Genomic DNA, 21,016 nt, shown 5'->3' with positions numbered 1-21,016 from the left:
AACAAAAGAACAGGTTTATTTAGTTCCCATTTTATACCCATTTTTTCAACTATGCCCCACATTGCATTAGTATACCACTTGTAGGCCGCCGTACCGCTACAGGTCTGTCGAAATGGTCATCTAAATGATGCAGAGGTGCAATCAGGCCAACTAGCGACCTAATGTCTCACATCAATAACCATTACTGGAACATTTGTTTTCTGCTCCTAAGTTGTCACTTCTTCTGAGTGAATAATCCTTTTTTCGCTATGTGTGTGTTTCACTTTACATTGTAATTTCTTATGGCGAAAAAGGACTTTGGTATTTACTTATATTCGATTGTACCATTACGTGTTACTAATGTCCATAAGAATTGAATAAAAACTTGGCGCTACTTCTTTAAAATTCACGCTAATTCTAGAGGCATAATCCAACAATTATGGTTGATTAACAACTGTGTAATTTTTTATATTATGTAGCGAAATTGAATTTGTAGATTTAATTAATTATGCATCGGCATAACACTATCACAGTAAATGTTCTTTTAATAGTTAAATATTTCATAGAAACTTTAAAAAAATTGTTATCTCTGAAATTCATTGAATTGCTGGTCTCGATCTTCCATATTTCACATAGAGAACGAACAAGCTTTGATCGCTTTGAAAATAACCCAAATCATTGTCGCCAACATCGACATTCATTCCAATAGGATCATCAATCTCTTGATGATCAATCATGAGTCACGAGTGATGATCAGGTGACCACCAACACAATGCATTAATCACCAACACAATGCATTAATCACCCTCATTAGTGCTGCTCTGACCACCCATCATGATCACCTTCTCGTTCAATTAGAGATAACAAACTAAAGGTTCCTCACAAAATTGCTCATCTTCTGGTTTTATAATTGGATATGGCGTGTCACTGTGTTTTAGGAAAGTTTAAAATGATGTACTTGCTCAGAACTGAAGGGGTGAGTGTGGTGTGGCTATATAATAGTTAAACCGAAAAAAATTGTCTATATTCATGTTGAATGATTAAACAGTTAAATGTTCTATGATGGAAGTGTGAAAATAGAATACATTGAGTTGGACTGAAAATTAAATTGTGAGGCAATAGGCTTCAAATTTAATATTAATGAATTTGCGTCGGATCTTATTTAGCAGTTTCCGTCTACAATCACATTTTCATTATAAACCTGCACAAGCATAGTAGGGATTTTATCATTATTTTCCGCATTACTGAATCCCAGTAACACTTATTGAAAATTTCTCTTATTTGGCGATCATAATTGAACCGAATGATTTGTTTGCTATTTCTAACGAACATGTCAATTATAAATATTTATTAGGAAATTGTGCTCTATCTTTTCTGATTCACAAAAAAATCATTATTAAAGCATGATACGTGAATTTCTTTTTGTGTTTAATTAAGAGCATTGACGATGGAGCGACGTTACGGCCATTTGTATGAAATTTAACGCATTTTGCCGTCTGCCTTCATAAGCACCTGGATTATGGAACAAACCGATTAGTTTGTTTCATAAAACTTGGTTCATGGCTTTCAAATTGAATTCATATAGCAGGATTTTTCAGTAAAATACCGCGGCACAAGCAGGCGTCTTCCTGCGTGTGGCAGCTGACTCATAAACGAAATTAATGAGATAGAAGCTGGGATATATCTGATTTTAGCCTCAAAATGTCTGCATAATTAATTTTATAACAGTATTATATCAAATTGTTCATAATGTAGCGGCCCGACTTTCTGCACAATGTTGGTTTTGCTTTTCTACTGCCAACTCATTACTCGAACTTGAAATGGAAGACAGAATCTTCAGAGTTGACTCTCGATTGAACCCCACGTTGTATAGTTGAGCCTCCTCAACGGGAGTGACTGGACACAGCCGCCATGAGGTGGTCTGTGAAAACAAGTCCCTGGATCTGCCTCCGGAGCAGCTGTTCGTTCGTCTAACTGTCTTGTCTATATTTGGGACTGATCAGTAACTGTCTTGTCTATATTTGGGACTGATCAGTAACTGTCTTGTCTATATTTGGGACTGATCAGTAACTGTCTTGTCTATATTTGGGACTGATCAGTAACTGTCTTGTCTATATTTGGGACTGATCAGTAACTGTCTTGTCTATATTTGGGACTGATCAGTAACTGTCTTGTCTATATTTGGGACTGATCAGTAACTGTCTTGTCTATATTTGGGACTGATCAGTAACTGTCTTGACTATATTTGGAATTGATCAGTATCTGCCATGACTATATTTGGGATTGATTTGCTAAATCTTTTTCTTTGAGCCATGGATCGGAAGCATCGGCCGTGTGGGGTCCTAGAGAATCGGCCTCTATCATGGCTCTACCATCGGCTCTGCCTTCCGTCTGGACGTCGACTTCAAGACAATTGCGTAATGTCAATTCACCTGTATGAGACCAGCCTGGCGGGAGTCAATAACTGGGTGGACGGTCCTGGATTAAAACACATTCATGGTCTTCCAGCACTAAAGTGCTCCCTTGATAACTTCTACTGTGTCTACCTAAGAAATTGTCAACCTTCGTGCCCTTACCAATTAATGTGACTTCTTATCGATCAAGCGCCGGCAACCTTTACGGTTGTGCCCAGCCGAACCACACTTTCGCCCATTGTCTCGAGTTTCAACTACCCATCCACACTTGATTACTTCTTGAATTATTCTTCATATTATTTGTCGTCATTTAAAAATTGGCCATTAAATAATGCATGTGCATTTCATCCTTTGTACTCTTTTGCAAATAGAACTTTTGATGGCTGACAATTTAGCAATAAGTTGTCCTGCTTTTACACTATCCCGTTGGGGTAGCCTAAATATGTTGGAAACTCTCCCAAACCAATATCAACACTACAATTCAAAGGTACACTTCATATGTAAACAGTAAGCGCTCTATGATACTTTCGGTAGAGCATTGCGTTCGAGGTGGTCGATGATATCGTCTCTCGTGCTCAGATTTTCTCATACGCACGAATCGGTCAAATAATTTCACGAATACACACGAATTAATAAAATAACTTTACAAATACGCATGAATAAATTAAATAATTTTACGAATACGCACAAATCAATCAAATAATTTTATTACGAATACGTAGTAATCAATTAAATAATTTGCGAATACGCACGAATCATTTAATTAATTTTACGAATACGCACGAATCAATTGAATAATTTTACGCATACGCACAAAAGAATAAAATAATTTTACGAATACGCACGAATCAATTAAATAAATTTACGAATACGCACGAATCAATTAAATAATTTAACGAATACTCACGAACCAATTAAATATTTTTACGAATACGCACGAATAAATTTAATAATTTCACGAATAAACGCGAATAAAATAAATAATTTTACGAAAACTCACTTATGCTTCTCAGCCATGTTTAATTTTTATTTATTTATTCAGAATTAAACGGTTAGAGATAGAGTAAATGTTCTGCTTCTTATTTTCGCTTATTCTTGGTTATTTATTTTATGCCTTGCCAGGTTTAAATTCCTAGTACTCTTTTTATTTTGTTCCAGTACAGTGTTAATCTCAGACGAAATGTTCTTTAAATCCGTCACACATTGTCTTTATTTCTCGATCTCTAGCATAAATTTTACCGTTGCAAGGCATGAACTTTCAGTTAACTTTTTTATACAACCTAAATTTTCTTCCTGTTTCCCCTCCATTCCTTCCGTTTTATATGTAGGATCGTTCAACGTTGATTTTGCGTGGGAGATAAAAATGATCTAGGGGGAAAATAGCGCAGTTGGCTGCCTTTTCTTAGCAGACCGTAATTGTCGCTAAACGCTCCCTAAAGACTAGCCCACGAAGAGGGGAAAGGCAGCAAATTGTGCGTAAAGGCTCCTGCTAATTCGAGACAGGGAATCTCCTTCAGTTTGATTCTCATATGGGTTAGGGCTTTATCAGAGTAGCGAGTTGCCACTCTAAAATGCTTGTACCGAATAGTCTTAAAATTAAGTGGTTGACAGCATGATAAGAACATGGGTTCAAGGTTGCAAACTTTTAAGGACCATTTAATTTAGTCAAAATTATTAATTTATATTGAAATATTTATTGTATTTCCGAGATCACTGGTCAAATTTGTAGATTTAGATTTGTCAGTGATACATGTGGAAAACATGGCTCATCAGATCCAACTTGATATTCTGTCACAAGCATTTTATTGGACCTCATTCATAGTAATTTGATTCTTAAAATAATTAATTTTTTATATTGGACGACTCGCGAATTTTCTGAACGAGATAGAATATTTATGTGGTATTTTAGTGAAAAAATGTCCATTTCATCCTGTTTAGACTTCCTACGTGATTCATATCGGAAAATGCATAAAATGCATGAGTTAAAATATTATGCAACTGGTTTTAAGATTTATTCTTCAATAAGCTCTGATATTAACCCCTATAGTCTAAGCACTTCATTTAAGATATTTTTCTTGTCTCTCTGCGATATTCCTAGCAAATAATGACCAAATATTAGTAATTAAATGTTATTCTCACCGTAATGTGTTGAGGTTCTCCGGCGTTATGGATCTGAAACGACAAACAAGAATAGTAAAGAACTGATCATTATTAACAAATTAGATTTCTTACTAGGTATTTGCGAGACCAGTAATACTGGCATTACAATATTGGCGTGCAATTTCATTCTCCTTAGAGATGCTCTAAATTTGCCGCTTGAATTTGTAAGTGAAGCTTACGTCGAGAATAATATTTGGTGAAATTTGAGGCGTTCTTTTGCAAGGTGGCGACTTGATACACGAAAACGCTCCGTATATAAACGCTCTGGTATAACGATAACCGTTACCAATAAGTGGTGGAAAAAATTGAAGTCGAATGCAAAATATATAAGCAGGATTGATTTATAAATGGCCTAATGGCAACGAAATTGAAGAGCAAGCACCAATTCTTTTGAATTATCGTGCTATGTTTGATACAATTTCTTACGAATTCTGAGATCAATATGTGTGTGCAACGTTATGAAAGGCATAAAAAGTAGTAATGTGCTAGCTCAATGTTGCTTCACATCTTGCCACTTAACATTTTTTTTATTCGTCCGATAAAAAATTCAATTTCAAAATGTATGCAGGATTGATTTATAAATGGCCTAATGGCAACGAAATTGAAGAGCAAGCACCAATACTTTTGAATTATCGTGCTATGTTTGATACAATTTCTTACGAATTCTGAGATCAATATGTGTGCAACGTTATGAAAGGCATAAAAAGTAGTAATGTGCTAGCTCAATATTGCTTCACATCTTGCCACTTAACATTTTTTTTATTCGTCCGATAAAAAATTCAATTTCAAAATGTATGCATTTTTGGCTGATACGTAAGACCTCAAAATTTTCAACTACGAAATTTACCATAATAGCATTGCACTTTGAAAACACGGAATGCAAAAAGCATGAAACACTTAGTTCAGGATTTAAAAATGTGCCTACATAATATGAAAGTTTCAAGGTGCGTAAATGCTAAAATTATTTATTGATGCCCAAATAATCATCAGATTATTAAAAAAATATTAGGAAGTCATTTTTTCAAGCTAACATAACTAATTTTTTTTTATTTTCACAGATATTTGTAAAGAGCAAACACGTAAATTTATTTGAATTTATTCTGACAAGTAGGAAAAAACATGCTTACTTGTTTTTTTATTATGCTTGAATTCCAAAGGAAAAGTCAATGAATTCGGAACTTACACAATAACTCGGCTTCTTCTCTCTTTTTACTGTAAATCTTATTTTGTTTATGAGTATTGAAAAAGCCTACATATACACCACTAATATTATCACTACGAGGGAACTAAGGCTACTACTACTATTAGTGCTCACCACTAGTCGTAAAATGGATAAAATAACATATAAATAAAATGATCGTTGAAACTGATTAAAATTGCCGTCTTAAGCTCGTGGCTACAAGTAAAATAGCGGTCGTAACTTGTAAAAAACGCAGTATTTATTTCGCAACAAAAATTTAAATAACAACCGTAACTGATATAAAAAAATTCTTTAGTTCGTATACAACGAGCAAATTAGCGGCTGTAACAGCTAAAAAATTCCGTCCTTAGTTCATTGCTGCATTAACTGATAAATACTGCAAAAAACTGATGCCGCGTACTGCATTACCTGATAAGAAATGCAGTTTATCGATCGTATCAACTTATAACTCAGTACTCACTGCAGTGAGTGACAGAGAGCGCATTTTCTCGTCGACGAAAACTTGAGGTCACGGACGGACGGACAGACAGACAGACGGGCAGACGGACGGATGGGCGGACATGGCGAGCACAATAGGGCATTTTTTCCATAAATGAGAAAATGCGCTAAAAGCAGTCCGTAGTTCGTAACAAAAATTCAAATAACAGCCGTAGCTGATATGTATAAAGAAACATTCTTTAGTTCGTATTAACGAGCAAATTAGCGACTGTAACAGATAAAAAAATCCGTCCTTAGTTCATTGCTGCATTAACTGATAAATACTGCAAAAAACTGATACCGCATACTGCAAAAAACTGATACCGCATACTGCATTACCTGATAAGAAATGCAGTTTATCGATCGTATCAACAGCTAAGTAGCGATCGTAACCGATAAAAATGCAAGCATTATTTCACATCAGCAAGCAAAGTAGCAGTTATAACTGATGTAAAATGCAGCCTTTAGTTCGTTAGAAAACTTGAAGCATATGTAACTGCGCTGAATATTCTATTCTCGAGTTAGGCTTCAAGAGGACAAGTGACGAAAGCCAGATGCAACACCTGCCAGACTTTAAGAGCGCATTCCCAGTGACCATCTTTACAAACCAGAAGGAAATGACCGCATTCGTCTTCAAAAGAAAATTAGTCGTGAAAAGGCTGACCAGAGCACGTCTTTCCCTAACAAAATCTCGGGTAAATTAGTGGAAGCGACGGTCGGCTAAAGGATGGCCGTTGATAAGCCGGCTAATGCCGTTGATAAACCGGCTAAAGTTTTTTGTAAATTGTTGAGCTGGAAGTGGTGAGCCGAAAACAATGGCTAATCAACTTTTCTAAAGACTCCGTCATTATCAACTTGAATGATCTGCACCTGGCAACGCTGTATGTATTACAAGTACACCGATGCATTTACTAAACTAATTATTATCTCTGTGAAACATGACACTGTCATGTTCAGTCACCACATGCATCGATACATCTACCACATTCATTACTTTGTTTGCATATTTATTATTTACATTTATAATTTTATTGCAAAATTTATTTATTGCACACGTAAATTTATTTTTTTTACAATCATTATTTCCTAATGTATCGAGAATAATACTGCACTAAAAATTCATTTCATTTTATATTGATAGTGAAGAAATATGCATTAACATTTTTTAATGAACTACAGTGGCAATAATGCAGTTAATTTTATCTAAAATGTTAAACATCTTATTTTTGAAAGTCAGAAGAGATAAAAAATAAATTGCATTACTTGACTCCAAATAAAGAAATATAGGAACATTTAAAAAATTCGGTATATCACTTGCAAATTGCAATATACCGGTAAATTATACGAACTAGCAGTCATGGATTGTCGTGAACAGGTCTTAATTTATCCAACCTAAACTTTTCACAGTATCCTTTGCAAAGTGTGTCGGAATGTCTACAAAAGTAAACTTTGCATGTGGTATAATATATGCCTATTAAATAATATACAAATGGCATAAATTAGCCTATACATGCGAAATATATTCCTAATTAGTAATAATGAATGGTAGATACACGGTAATATGGTAATATATGTGCGATGTGGTCTGTCATCTACGCCGGATTTCGCGCCATCACTCAGAAAAACAAATGGATATTAATGTCCAAATAATGACATAGTTTATGCACATAGCATTGATACGCAGTTTATTCGTGCCCAACCGAATCAGAATAACTCACACGAACGAAAAAAGTGCATCATTATTTGTAGAAGTTTTATTTATTTTTCTGCATTCACATTGCAAATTTGAACCAATATATTTTGTACCGTTGCAGATATTGACCGGTAAACTATGATTATCTTAACGATTGAATATCCCATGTGGAGATAAGTTTGATAATCACGTAAGTGTTGAGACACCGCGCCCGCCGGATGTTTATGTCATTAATAACTCTGGCATTATTTATCAACAACATCGATAGCATAGAGGTGATTAAATCCTTGTGCCAGTGATTACTCATCTATATCCTTGGTGAGTCAGACGTGGTTATCTCCTCACTCCTTATATTGTTATCTGCTGCTTTGGTCCCTACTAAAATCCTTCATTAATATTGGTCGGTGTATTGGAGGCCAGCGATCAGCCACCGATAATTATGTCCTGATTTTAAGTAGGAAATATTAGTTCTATTGTATGTTCTATTGTAAGTTGTTATAAGAACATACGTTGTAACATACGGAAATAAGTTGTTCTATTGTATGACGAATGCAAGCGATGTAGATTCATTATAAAGGCGCGTGAATTTGTCCATTCGATTAATTATGAAGTATATAGCTTATTTAGAAATAGTGAGAACTTTAACCTCCAGTTGATCCAACTTTATGATTCACGATTGCAATGTTAAAATTTCAAAGGATATTTGCTAAAAATTACCAGTGTGTAAATTAAGAAAAAATAGAACACTTTAAAGTATCTTTAAAAGATGAGCTGGACGAGTTACCAGTGAAATACTACGTCTATTTAATGCCGTGGTGTGATGAAGAAACTCTAATTAATATCATGACTAAGCTTTGATTAATAAAATTAGCGAACTGGTTGTATTTCACTTGTGGATTATCTGAAATTTCTTTCTGAAAGGCGTAGCATTAACCTGTTTAGTTTCAGAAAACGAAAATTTTCAATACTCTTATGTATACCGCACATACTGTACATCTGTTATCGTTAGAAAAGTACTTGGTATTCTTGGAAAATTGACTTCGGTATGAGATGATTCTGAAACTTTACCTATTTTCTAATCGCAACAACTTTTTAAGAGAATTTAAGTAATTTAAAAAGACAATACTTTGTATTTCGTTTTTATGAATTCCTTGTAACTTACTTTTTAGGGAATTTTTTTTCGGAGGTCATAATGAACACTCAAGGTTTGAACGCGGCATTATACTGTGTATTAAATTTATTTTCATGTACGACACAAACAATGGAACCAAACCAATGCCGTTAAAGCAAAATTGTAATTAAAATTCTTTTTCTCAATGATGCCACTGGGTAAGTATATTACGTAACTAAATTAGGTTTAAATTAACTCTAAATTGATTAATTTACTTACATAAAGTTTAATTATTCGTGTATTGAAGCAATCTGTGAAGAAACTGCTCCATTCTTATTCAGAAATTATTTCAAATATTTAGTAATAAGGTTCGTAGCGTAAGCAACAACTGCTCTCTTCTAATTTTGTCGTTATCTCTGAACTTTTCGTCTGAAACTTATTGTTTCATTCATACATCTAAAACTTGAAATAATTCCAATGCAATATTAGGTGAGCAAATTTTTTCATTATTCATTCCTTGAAACACAAAGAATAACAATGCTTCATAATTTTGCTAACAAGACAATCATCCCTCATTGCGAAACGACCCGACCTCGATCAAGTAAATGCGGAACAGAAACAACAAAACAGATATTTTCTTACCTCGTTCGTTGGCTTGTAACATTGTTTTCTTTTGCACTAACAAGACAAGTTCATTACGTGACAAACTCATCTCAGTCATACTGGGGACAATTACCTGTCACCATACCAGACGTGGTGACAGTTCAGTCTCATAAGCCAGTCAATATGGTGCAGTGTGAATCATATTGCGAATAACCCAATAATCGATGCTTGGAAGCATCACATTGGAAATGCTATCAAGTAATTCGAAATTTAGTTATAAACATTATAATGATCTACATCACTTTCAGCGGTGATTCCGCTATGGTTGATTATTATTACTCGAACAATGGTAGAAATAATGCAGTGAATTTGTTTTTAAAAAGATATGCATTTTACGGTTGAAAGTCTAACACAGATATAGAATTATATCATTTTGGGTATCACTTTAAAATGATATCATTTTATATCTGTTTTGACTTTCAACCTTAAAATGTATAAAATTATATAATTTTAAAGTTACATCATTTTATATTGCTTTTAATTTCAACCGTAAAATGTAAAAGAATTATATAATTTAAAGTAATATTATTTCATATCTGTTTGACATTCAACCGTAAAATGCATACAATTATATCATTTTAAAATGTTATGAAAATTATTATCATTTTTATAAATATAAATATATAAATAAATTATATCATTTTAAAATGTTATCCTTTCAACAGATATTGACTTATTGCGCAAGGATTTAACGCCTACTGGTGGCGTAAATGTGTAATGTCTCATTTTTACGTGTTACGTATTAATCTTAATCGAGTTTGATTTTAATTTATTATTATCCGGTGAAATTATGTTAATGCAAAATAAAATAATTTGAACATAAATAGTGCACTCCATTTTTATTTTCCAAAGGTTTTTATCAATGGTTTAATTTATCTGTTTTATGTGTATAGTGATGGGGAATTGATTTATTATTATTATTATAATTATTATTATTATTATTATTATTATTGTTATTATTATTATTATTATTATTATTATTATTATTATTATTATTCTACGAAGCAGTTTTTTCATGGCGTCCGGTTCAAACGAACTTCGAGGACAAGATGCACGTAAATTTAATAGCGAGCGAAAAATAAATACACGAGAAAGGATGAAAATGGATATGAATGACTTAGCACTTGATTCAATAGGAAGCCGACAGAATTTTATGTAACAGAGATTGAATGAATAAAATATATATTCACCCACCAAGCCACCTCAACTTTCATGACTTCCTCTTTCTCTTTACTTCGAATGAATGAACATATATTCGGTTAAAACCTGGAAAATTGATTGCGTGAGACACGTCTGACCAAAAACAGACTTGACCTGTAGTGATCGTTGATAAGTGAATTTTCACCATAGAAACAGAAGCATATATGAAGTATTGGCCTCACCATAATATGCTAATAAAATGCTTGTTAAATTCTCACCATTGATGCAGAAGCAAACATGACGTGTAAGTCTCACCATAATGTGCTTATAAAATGCTTGTTAAATTCTCACCATTGATGNAGTACAGGTTAACAGTGCGGTGCTCGCTGAACTCATCCATCTAGTACAGGTTAACAGTGCGGTGCTCGCTGAACTCATCCATCTAGTACAGGTTAACAGTGCGGTGCTCGCTGAACTCATCCATCTAGTACAGGTTAACAGTGCGGTGCTCGCTGAACTCATCCATCTAGTACAGGTTAACAGTGCGGTGCTCGCTGAACTCATCCATCTAGTACAGGTTAACAGTGCGGTGCTCGCTGAACTCATCCATCTAGTACAGGTTAACAGTGCGGTGCTCGCTGAACTCATCCATCTAGTACAGGTTAACAGTGCGGTGCTCGCTGAACTCATCCATCTAGTACAGGTTAACAGTGCGGTGCTCGCTGAACTCATCCATCTAGTACAGGTTAACAGTGCGATGCTCGCTGAACTCATCCATCTAGTACAGGTTAACAGTGCGATGCTCGCTGAACTCATCCATCTAGTACAGGTTAACAGTGCGATGCTCGCTGAACTCATCCATCTAGTACAGGTTAACAGTGCGATGCTCGCTGAACTCATCCATCTAGTGCAGTGTCGCGGGTTCAGCTCGCGATTGAGCAGCGCGTAATCTTTAAATGCACACTGTTAGTTTAACTGAGTGGTAATGGCTCTCTGTTTCCTATACTTTAATTGATGAGCTTTCGTCTGGAACTTGCAGCTTCCTCGCTGTAATTACTCTTCTGTTTTACTACCTGTCATTACCGTATCTTTTTGGCCGTCATAACTGGAGTGATGGTGATACGTGTTAATTACCTGCAAAACCTGCTTTGTTACTTACACGTTTTATGTTGGTAGAGTAGTTGGTAAAATACTGCTGATTATTTTTAGGGTATCTTTTTGTTGTATTTTATATAGCATCTACTTTCTTGTCAGTAATAAGAAAATTTTGTACGAAGTGCCTGTTCCTCTTCCTCATCTAACCTTCGTATCGTTTTCCTGACGATTAACATTATAAAAATTTTAGAATGCCTTCACTAACAGAAGGGTAATCAATCTTAAACGTACCGTTTATGTACAAAATATCAACCTTATTTGTCTATCATAAAAGCTTAAAATTTACAGCAACATATATGAGTTTGATCGACCATTAATCACAGTGTGGTATGATGATAATCCAGCTTCTCTGAATCCATATTCCCGCATAATTTTGACTAGCGGATCGCTTTCTTAATGCAGTACTCATGGTTTTTTGTTGCTCAGTTTTTTATAAATAAGATAATATTCTAATTAGGATGATGTATATGAAATGTCCTTGTGTATAATAATTATGTATAGAAAATAATTGCCTCCAAGGTACTCATGCGTCTGCTAATTATTTTTACATACATTGATTCTCTCACCAAGTAACATTAATATCGTAAAATGTAACGGAAACTTCATGTAGTATAATCCTGATCTAGAGAATCCTATTTTGTATCCTTGATCCCTGAACCACTGCTATTTAGCCATCATCTCTAACTTTCAATTGATGTTATAGAAAAGGAAAATAAAGAACAATACGAGAAATACATGGAAGGAAGTAGCTGACAAGAAGAGGCTTTTGACAGCGAACTATTGCTGCAGCGTCGGCAGTCTGTCATTAGACGGTAACTCGACGGGACGCGCTACATTACCAGTTCCTGTCACGGCCAACATCGCGCCATCCAAAAGCGTACACCTACCACTGAGTTAGATTGCCTACGCACTATATAAGCCTAATCTGGATGCGTATATACGTATGTAAGCACCAAATTGGAGTGCATATGAGGAGGTAGCAGCTAGACCCAGTGCGTATACGTATAATGTAAGCACCAAATTCAAGTGCACATAAGTAGGTAACACCTAGGCCGAATATGCGTTTACGTATATCAGCACTAAGTGCGAGTGTAAATAAGAAGGTAGCACCTAGTCCGAGCGCGTATACGTATATAAGCACCAAATTCCAGTGCGCATTAGCATGCACATTAGCAGGTACCACCTAGTCCGAGTGCGTATACGTATAGCACAATGTGCAAGCGCGTATACGTATATAAACTCTAAGTGCAAGTGTGTGTAAGTAGGGAGCAACAATTCTGAGAACGCGTTAGTATGCAGCACCTAGTCTTAGTGTGTATAATTAATTAGGCAGCACCGAGTTTGATTGCGTATATACGCAGATATGAATGTTCATGTATAAGTATGTAGCTCCGAGTCCGAGGACAGATAATCAATTCGTATAGCTGACATCGTTAGCATTAATGGCTTTCGTAACACCAAATCAGTCTTTCAATGAGTAATGTCGAATCGTATCTCACTAATTTGAGAGTGGATGTGCGAATATGGAGTCAATACCCTTACAGCTCCTGCGGTTACACTACTATCTCTACATCAATAATAATTTAGAAAATCAGAGTTAATAGTGACATTTTGTTTTGAGAAGCAGCTTGTCGCTACGTACATTATTCGCGTTAAATGCTTCCCGGCGTGCGTTTGAACCTTCCTTCTCGTACAATGACAATAGCGCGGCAGCTTCCATACACTGAGAGGCAGCTGCGGGACATGGACTGCAGACGTAGCAAGCTTACCGACAGCAAAATGTATGGATTATAATAGGCGGTATCTCGACGATTACGTGAATAGATGTTTTTTTTTGCCTGTACGGGGATATTGTCATAAAATTTTATTTAATTTCTGCTTCCTGAATGACGAATGCACATTTTGAGGTTATTGATCGGGTTTCATATCCTCATAAAACAGTTGTTTTAGAGGAAATACAATCCATAGTAGGAATTTTTCCGGGCTATGTTAATCCCTGTAGATTAATAAACGCAGTAAATACCTGACAAGATACAAATTTACATACAATCGGGAATTTAACAGATCGCAGGAGCACTAGGCGATCAGACATATTTACTGGGATGCATTCTTAACAATGCCAAACTATTGCGCGCGGATTTCTAAGCCAACGTGTGTATTTTCATTGACCTTTTCAAAGCAATCTTACAGTAGTCGCCTAAGAGCAATAAAATTCTCGTTACAAAATCCACGTGATCTCATTTGAACATGTGCACCCTCGTGTAGCACTCGCTTCAAAACCTCTTAGAGCAAATTGCATGCCATTTAAGTGGACATCTCTGCCGTGTATGAGCCAGTGAGTTGACAGTAACAATGTTGCGTTGCCGAACCCATGATTCGGCGTGGCTTGCGTGATGCCGGCAATCCCAGTCTTTGCGGTGGCACCAAAGAGAGGCAGATTGAGAACCCTGCTTTGCCTCCTTTGAAAATTAGCGATGTTGTAGCTGAGGCACGCCGATGGCCGACTGTCCGTCGCCACTTATTCGCTGATTATTTTTAATAGGGTTTGGAGGTGTGGTCCTTGCTTGGTTAAATCAATACCAGGTTGACTCGAGCGCATCTTGATGATCACCCCATTGGAGTTGAGACGCGTTTGATGATGACGTCATGATGCAATGGCTTCATACGATGTGATGGTTACCTTTCGGTCAAATGATAGCGGAAGCCAAGGAGTCTTGGTGACAAAATGGGGCATTGGCAGACTTGCAGTAAGAGGATAACGTTACGGTACAGTTGAATATCAATAGTAACTGACGCCAATATGAAGTGGGTAAGATATTATAATGTTCATGCATATATCCCTGTCATCGATTTTTAACACCGCAGAACATTCACAGCTTGTTGCAGTCTCGAATATGCAACTCACTGCTATAAGTCTGCTGTGCTTAACCGCCCGGCCTCCACGCCGATTCTGACCAGAAACTGGCGCACAGAGCTGGGATCGAACCCGCGCCTCTCTGCTCCAATCTTTGTACTCTGAACTGTAACCACTGGGCCACCCTGCCTGCCATAAATATCACTTTCTTTTATACATTTGGGAAGCCTAGAAGACATCTCGGAACTCGATAATCAAGTCTACATGGTCATTTTCAAAAATTATTCCTAATCGTTGTATTTTGAAAGAGGTGAAATATGCATAATATGCAGATTGCACTTCTGACTACGATTCAATCCATGACCAAGTGACTTGTGCATCTTGCAGCATGAAAAACCTTGAACTGAGATTTCATGATTGTTTTAGTTGCCCTTTCGTGGACGAAATGAACAACAAAATAATATGACGAAAAATCGGCTATATACCTGGCACACATTTTTACCCCATATCACACCTCTAATCGAAAAATTTAATGCTGATCCTGCAGATTTTATGTGTTATTTCAAAGAACCATTGTTACTATAGAATTAGAAGGACAGTTTTTCATGCGGAGTTGCTGAGCGATCTGCCAATATGTAATCAATGAGGGAAATTAATTCAATCGTAATAACAAAAAATATTTTAGTGATACTAATAACGAACAAATTATTTTTTAGTGTTTTGAGGCATGCTAATTTTGAATGTGTATTCACTAGTTACTGTGAAAGCAGTGTATGCATACCATGCGGTGCATACATACTTTACAGTGCATGCATACCACGCAGTGCATGCATACCATGCAGTGCATGCATCCCATGCAGTGCATGCATACTATGCAGTGCATACATACCATGCAGTGCATGCATACCATGCAATGCATGCATTGTATGCAGTATATGCTCTTATGTACAGAAAATTAACCAACACTAAACCAGTTCCATGATCCAGTCCTGCTAAATACAGGAAGAAGAACACGGCTGTAGCATGCAAGCTGACGTAATAATGATGCATTGCAGATGCATGCGTTGGAGAAACTCTCATTTTCATATAGCGCGCCTATTAGAAATTATGGGCGAATCATGAGTGGCCGTCCATCCAGGAGAGTGGCCGCTTATGATTCAGCGAAAAGTTTTCTTCGATTTTTCATGGGGAAATTTTCTGGAAATTTTAGCTGTTTTCCTTAGGTGAGGTAGTGGCAATTACGTTAGTAGTAGCAAACTAGAGTTATATGAAAATATTTTTGTTTGTGCAAATATCAACTGAAGAAAAAACAGTTTTTCTCCCATGAAGTCGCGATTGTGCGCGCATAAATTAGCGATTATAAGTTCATGCGTACCCGAATTATGCCCGAGCACAGAGCGCATTTTTTATTGCATTTTTTAGTGCGAATCTTGTTAGAAAATTATAGGTAATAATAATTTTAATTTATAATGCAAATACTAATGATACTTTTCTGATTTATTGCATTTTTTATTGGTAGATATGATTGGTTCTTAAAAAAATAAATTAAATTTAAATTCTTACAACGAAATTTTCAGGAATTCGAAGATGATGTCGGAGGGTTTTGCTTAAATAAAACTTAGATGCAAAATCTTCTTATTAATGCTACGCAGATTTTGTTTTTTTTAAGTTTTATTAAGTTCAAGAAAATGTTGGCTCAAATGTTCCAATTAGTTGAGAATGCCAATTTACACTCTTTAATTGACTATATAAATGTTTTACATTCGTTGTTAACCAGATTCTAACCGACTGTAAAGTTACCGAACGCATCCAAGTGTTCAGAAGCTCCCGTAGCAATAACATCGTAAGAATTTTGTTATCTTGTTAGTGTTCGACGCTGCTCATGTTTTTTTTTTATAATTCAGCATACAAATTACACATCGCTGATGTACGATAGCTTGAACTCATGTTTTCAGAGCGATATAATCTTTGTGACTTCCGTTTTGATGGCTCGAGTTATCGAGCTTATCATAACGCTTACAATAAACAAAGCTCTTCTTCCTCAGATCCAAATGATAACTTCTTTTCCTAATTGACCGTTCTCTGCAATTTTCTTTGTTCATTTCATGGTTTTTTGTGCACCGGATTCTTTTTCTATGTTTAGGAATGGATTTTATTTCTAGAGATTTTTGGTTTATTGTTTAAAAGTAAGATAGTAAAAAACGCTGCTGTGGTCGAAGTACAAAAAAAGAGCAGGAAGCCATTTTTTTACGAGAAAAAAAAATTAGTAGCGTTACATTGCTGATATGATTGAATACTTTATAAACTGTGCGATCGTTTATAAATATGACCATGATTGGATTTAAACAGAAAGAAATTTTGTGGATTCCGATTGCAAGTCCGCTGCAGCAAAACTAGTTTCTTTATTCGACTTATTTTCCTAATGTTCTTCAAAAGCTCTCTGCTTAAGACTTTTCTATTCAACATAAATGCAAATAGATTTTGAATTCCAATCGTAATCTAGTATGGAACAATTAGTTCGATTGAACACTCAAATGTAATAAAGTTCAGGATTTACTTGTAATCTGCCGTATTTACCATGGGTCTACAAATGTTCTACATAGATTATTGGAGAAAATCTTGCCATATATTTCTTTGTCGTAAACTTGCTTATTATTGCCAATCGCTGATAAGTTATTGTTTTTCCGAGAACCAATCTTCAGTATTTGTTTGGAGTGCAGAGCAGAAATTCATTACGTACGCCAAATGATTTAGAGAAAACATTCCAGACACGAAATAAAAAAACTCTTGCCTAACATGCGATTTTTCATTTCTTTTGCATTTCAATGCAACAGCTAAATATCCTTGGTTATTCTGCATGTTTCCACCAGCATCTCCAGCATTTTCATGGAGCACGTTATAGTTCCAGTCGAGGCGTATTTCATACCCGCGTCTCCAGCATTTCCCTGGAGCGGGTTATAGTTTCAGTCGAGGCGTATTTCATACCCGCGTCACCAGCATTTCCCTGAAGCGGGTTTTAGTTCCAGTCGAGGCGTATTTCATACCTGCGTCTCCAGCATTTCCCTGTAGCAGGTTATAGTTCCAGTCGAGGCGTATTTCATACCTGCGTCTCCAGCATTTCCCTGTAGCAGCTAGGTTATAGTTCCAGTCGAGGCGTATTTCATACCTGCGTCTCTAGCATTTCCTTGTAGCGGGTTATAGTTCCAGTCGAGGCGTATTTCATACCCGCGTCTCCAGCATTTCCCTGTAGCGGGTTATAGTTCCAGACGAGGCGTATTTCATACCCGCGTCTCTAGCATTTCCCTGTAGCGGGTTATAGTTCCAGTCGAGGGGTATTTCATACCCACGTATCTAGCATTTCCCTGTAGCGGGTTATAGTTCCAGTCGAGGCGTATTTCATACCCACGTATCTAGCATTTCCCTGTAGTTTCCTTGTAGCGGGTTATAGTTCCAGTCGAGGCGTATTTCATACCCGCGTCTCCAGCATTTCCCTGTAGCGGGTTATAGTTCCAGTCGAGGCGTGTTTCATACCCGCGTCTCCAGCATTTCCCTGTAACGGGTTATAGTTCCAGTCGAGGCGTATTTCATACCCGCGTCTCCAGCATTTCCCTGTTGCGGGTTATAGTTCCAGACGAGGCGTATTTCATACCCTCGTCTCCAGCATTTCCCTGTAGCGGGTTGTAGTTCCAGACGAGGCGTATTTCATACCCTCGTCTCCAGCATTTCCCTGTAGCGGGTTGTAGTTCCAGACGAGGCGTATTTCATACCAGCGTCTCGCAGCTGTCGGATGAAGCAAACGCGAAGCTGGCATCCGTTTTGCGAGATGTCGCTGTTTTTGCCTGGGACGATTTTGCGCCGTACTTCGATAATTTAGCGCCACACTCGCGGAAGACCTGAAGCAACGGCTCAACCGTAGCCGTCGCTCAATAGTAGCTTCCATGAAATATAAATACTGAGGTTATCGCCACAGTACATATGCTCCATATTTATTTCATTACGTCCATAAAACGGAGGTTTCATCCCCATTTAATGAGCTTGTTATAAATTTATTATTTAATGACTACTACTCCTAAAATCAATTTATATTTCCTATGCATCTAGTATGACTTATTCAGTGGAGAAAATCCATCATTGATCAAAGCGCTCTACGGAACCAAGCTATCGTACGTATTTATTTTCAAATGACTAATGCATTACAAATTCTGGCTGAATACATTAATCAATGATTAAAATCATGTAGCCAATAAATCCCAGTTTCATGCTCTAGAGCAAAGACATCATAGACTGTTATCTAAAGATAAATTTCCTATTATAATAATTAGAAACGTATCATTTTTACATTAATTATTTTTACGAATTCGGTCTGCCAGTGTAATTGAAACTATATTCTCTGGTAGGCTCATAAATGTGAAAGCAATTTAATTATCGTGAATATTTCCGTTCATCGACCAAAAAGCCAATCACTAACGGATTATCAAATTGAGCCGACCAATCACAGACGAGAAATTAGCAGATGTACTCAGGCCACTACGTGCACTTAAAACGCTACGTGTCCTACTAAGACGCTACGTGTCCTACTAAGACGCTACGTGTCCTACTAAGACGCTACGTGTCCTACTAAGACGCTACGTGTACTTGAAACGCTACGTTTACTAAGGACTTTACGTGTACTCAGGCCGTTACGTGTACTTAAGACGTTACTTGTACTAAGTCTTCGATGTTTACTCAAGACATCACGTGTACTAAAGCAGGTACGTTTGCCTAGGCCGCTACGTGCTGGTAGGTACGTGTGCTTACACCTCTATATGTGCATTTCTTCACTTCGCGTACCCATGCAGACCCATATCATCGGTTGGTCTTACATGTCACATCGTCCTATTATATTCAGACTCGTAGGAGTCTCACAATCGCTTCCCAGACGTGATTGCCGAGCATCCTTCATACGGTTCATTAGATGGCATGCCTAATCTTAGAACTTATCTCGTAACTCATTATGTTATCATGATAACTAATTATGTATAATCTTTTGACGTATTACTTGGATTATCTGAGTGCAATATAGACATGGTGGTATTGGGATATTTTTGTTGATGCGCATGTAATTTGAAAAAGAAATAAAAATTTAATTGGATGATGTTTAATAATTATACATGCACTCTTATCAATTGACAATTTTTCGCACAAAAACATGAATACTAGTTTTTTTGTAATACTTTGTGCGCTAGTGAAGCGGTTTCTCGTTTGAACTGTTGAACTCTGCATAGGAAACATGTGTGTTTCATCGCATCTTTTTGTTGTTTTTTCGAGCTGAATTCGTATGATCTGTTGAATTGACTGTATATAAATTTGTTTTTATTTTGCGTCAGTGTTTCATGTGTAGCTGAAAACCTTTTTTCGCGTTCAAATAGACAGCCAATCCTTCGAGATAATAATTTTACTTAAAGCAAGGAAATAAGACTATATATTCATAAACAGGGCAGTTCTTATTTGTAACCGCTGTTACAACACTGCATGCCTTTCATTTTGTTTATAATTCTTAATATTTCATTTTAAATACCGTTTTAATCTCGAGAATTTATTAAATCGGATTAAAAATTATATTTTTCGTGCGTCCGTTTTACAATTTTCCATTATTTTTTCCGCAAGTCTAATGCCTCGATTCGATCTTAATAATTTTTCTGACTATTGAATTCATTTTGAATTTGATCTCAGAAACGATCAATTTCCTCAAACACGATCATTTCCTTATGAAGTTCCATGAAAATAAAACATGGAGCTTCAATTATTTTGGGACTTCAAAATTTTCTATCCATGATATATTTTACGTACGAAGTTCACAATAATGGACGCTAAATATAATTGAACGCGTTTAAATGGTTGAGATTTAAGAGCTTCTAGTTCACAGTTGATTAGCTTTACTCACTAGAAAACTAGTCTCTCTGTTCAAGGAGATATTACTGGGCTGTGAGGTCCTGCATATGAGACGATTTTTCTATTTAACTAAAATATTCTAGGTTCGTTGCAATGTTGTGTTGATTTGTTGATGTTATTGATTCAAAAATCAGATTTGAAAAAATCAAAAATTTTTCAATGTATTTTAATTTTTACAACATATTACACTCATTGGAATTTTGTATGAACCCAAAAGGAGTTTATGCATGTAAATTAA

The 21,016-nt window shown here is 36.2% G+C and overlaps 1 protein-coding gene across 8 annotated transcripts in view; it reads right to left on the bottom strand.

Annotated features, from left to right (window-relative positions):
- LOC108671797 (transcription factor Sp9) overlaps window positions 1–21,016 on the bottom strand; it is a 60,207-nt gene that overhangs the window by 21,983 nt on the left and 17,208 nt on the right. For all 8 annotated transcript variants that reach the window (XR_001930845.2, XR_001930844.2, XR_007156904.1 and 5 more), the window contains exon 2: window positions 4,533–4,565. Coding sequence is in view for 5 of the 8 variants with exons in the window: in XM_018159392.2 (XP_018014881.1) it covers window positions 4,533–4,565 (33 nt within the window). In the remaining 3 variants the exon portion in view is untranslated. The remainder of the gene's footprint in view (window positions 1–4,532; window positions 4,566–21,016) is intronic.

Source organism: Hyalella azteca, unplaced genomic scaffold (assembly GCF_000764305.2).
Source record: "Hyalella azteca isolate HAZT.00-mixed unplaced genomic scaffold, Hazt_2.0.2 contig9858, whole genome shotgun sequence".
Taxonomy (NCBI): Eukaryota; Metazoa; Arthropoda; class Malacostraca; order Amphipoda; family Hyalellidae; genus Hyalella; species Hyalella azteca.
This window is presented reverse-complemented; position numbering and strand designations above follow the sequence as displayed.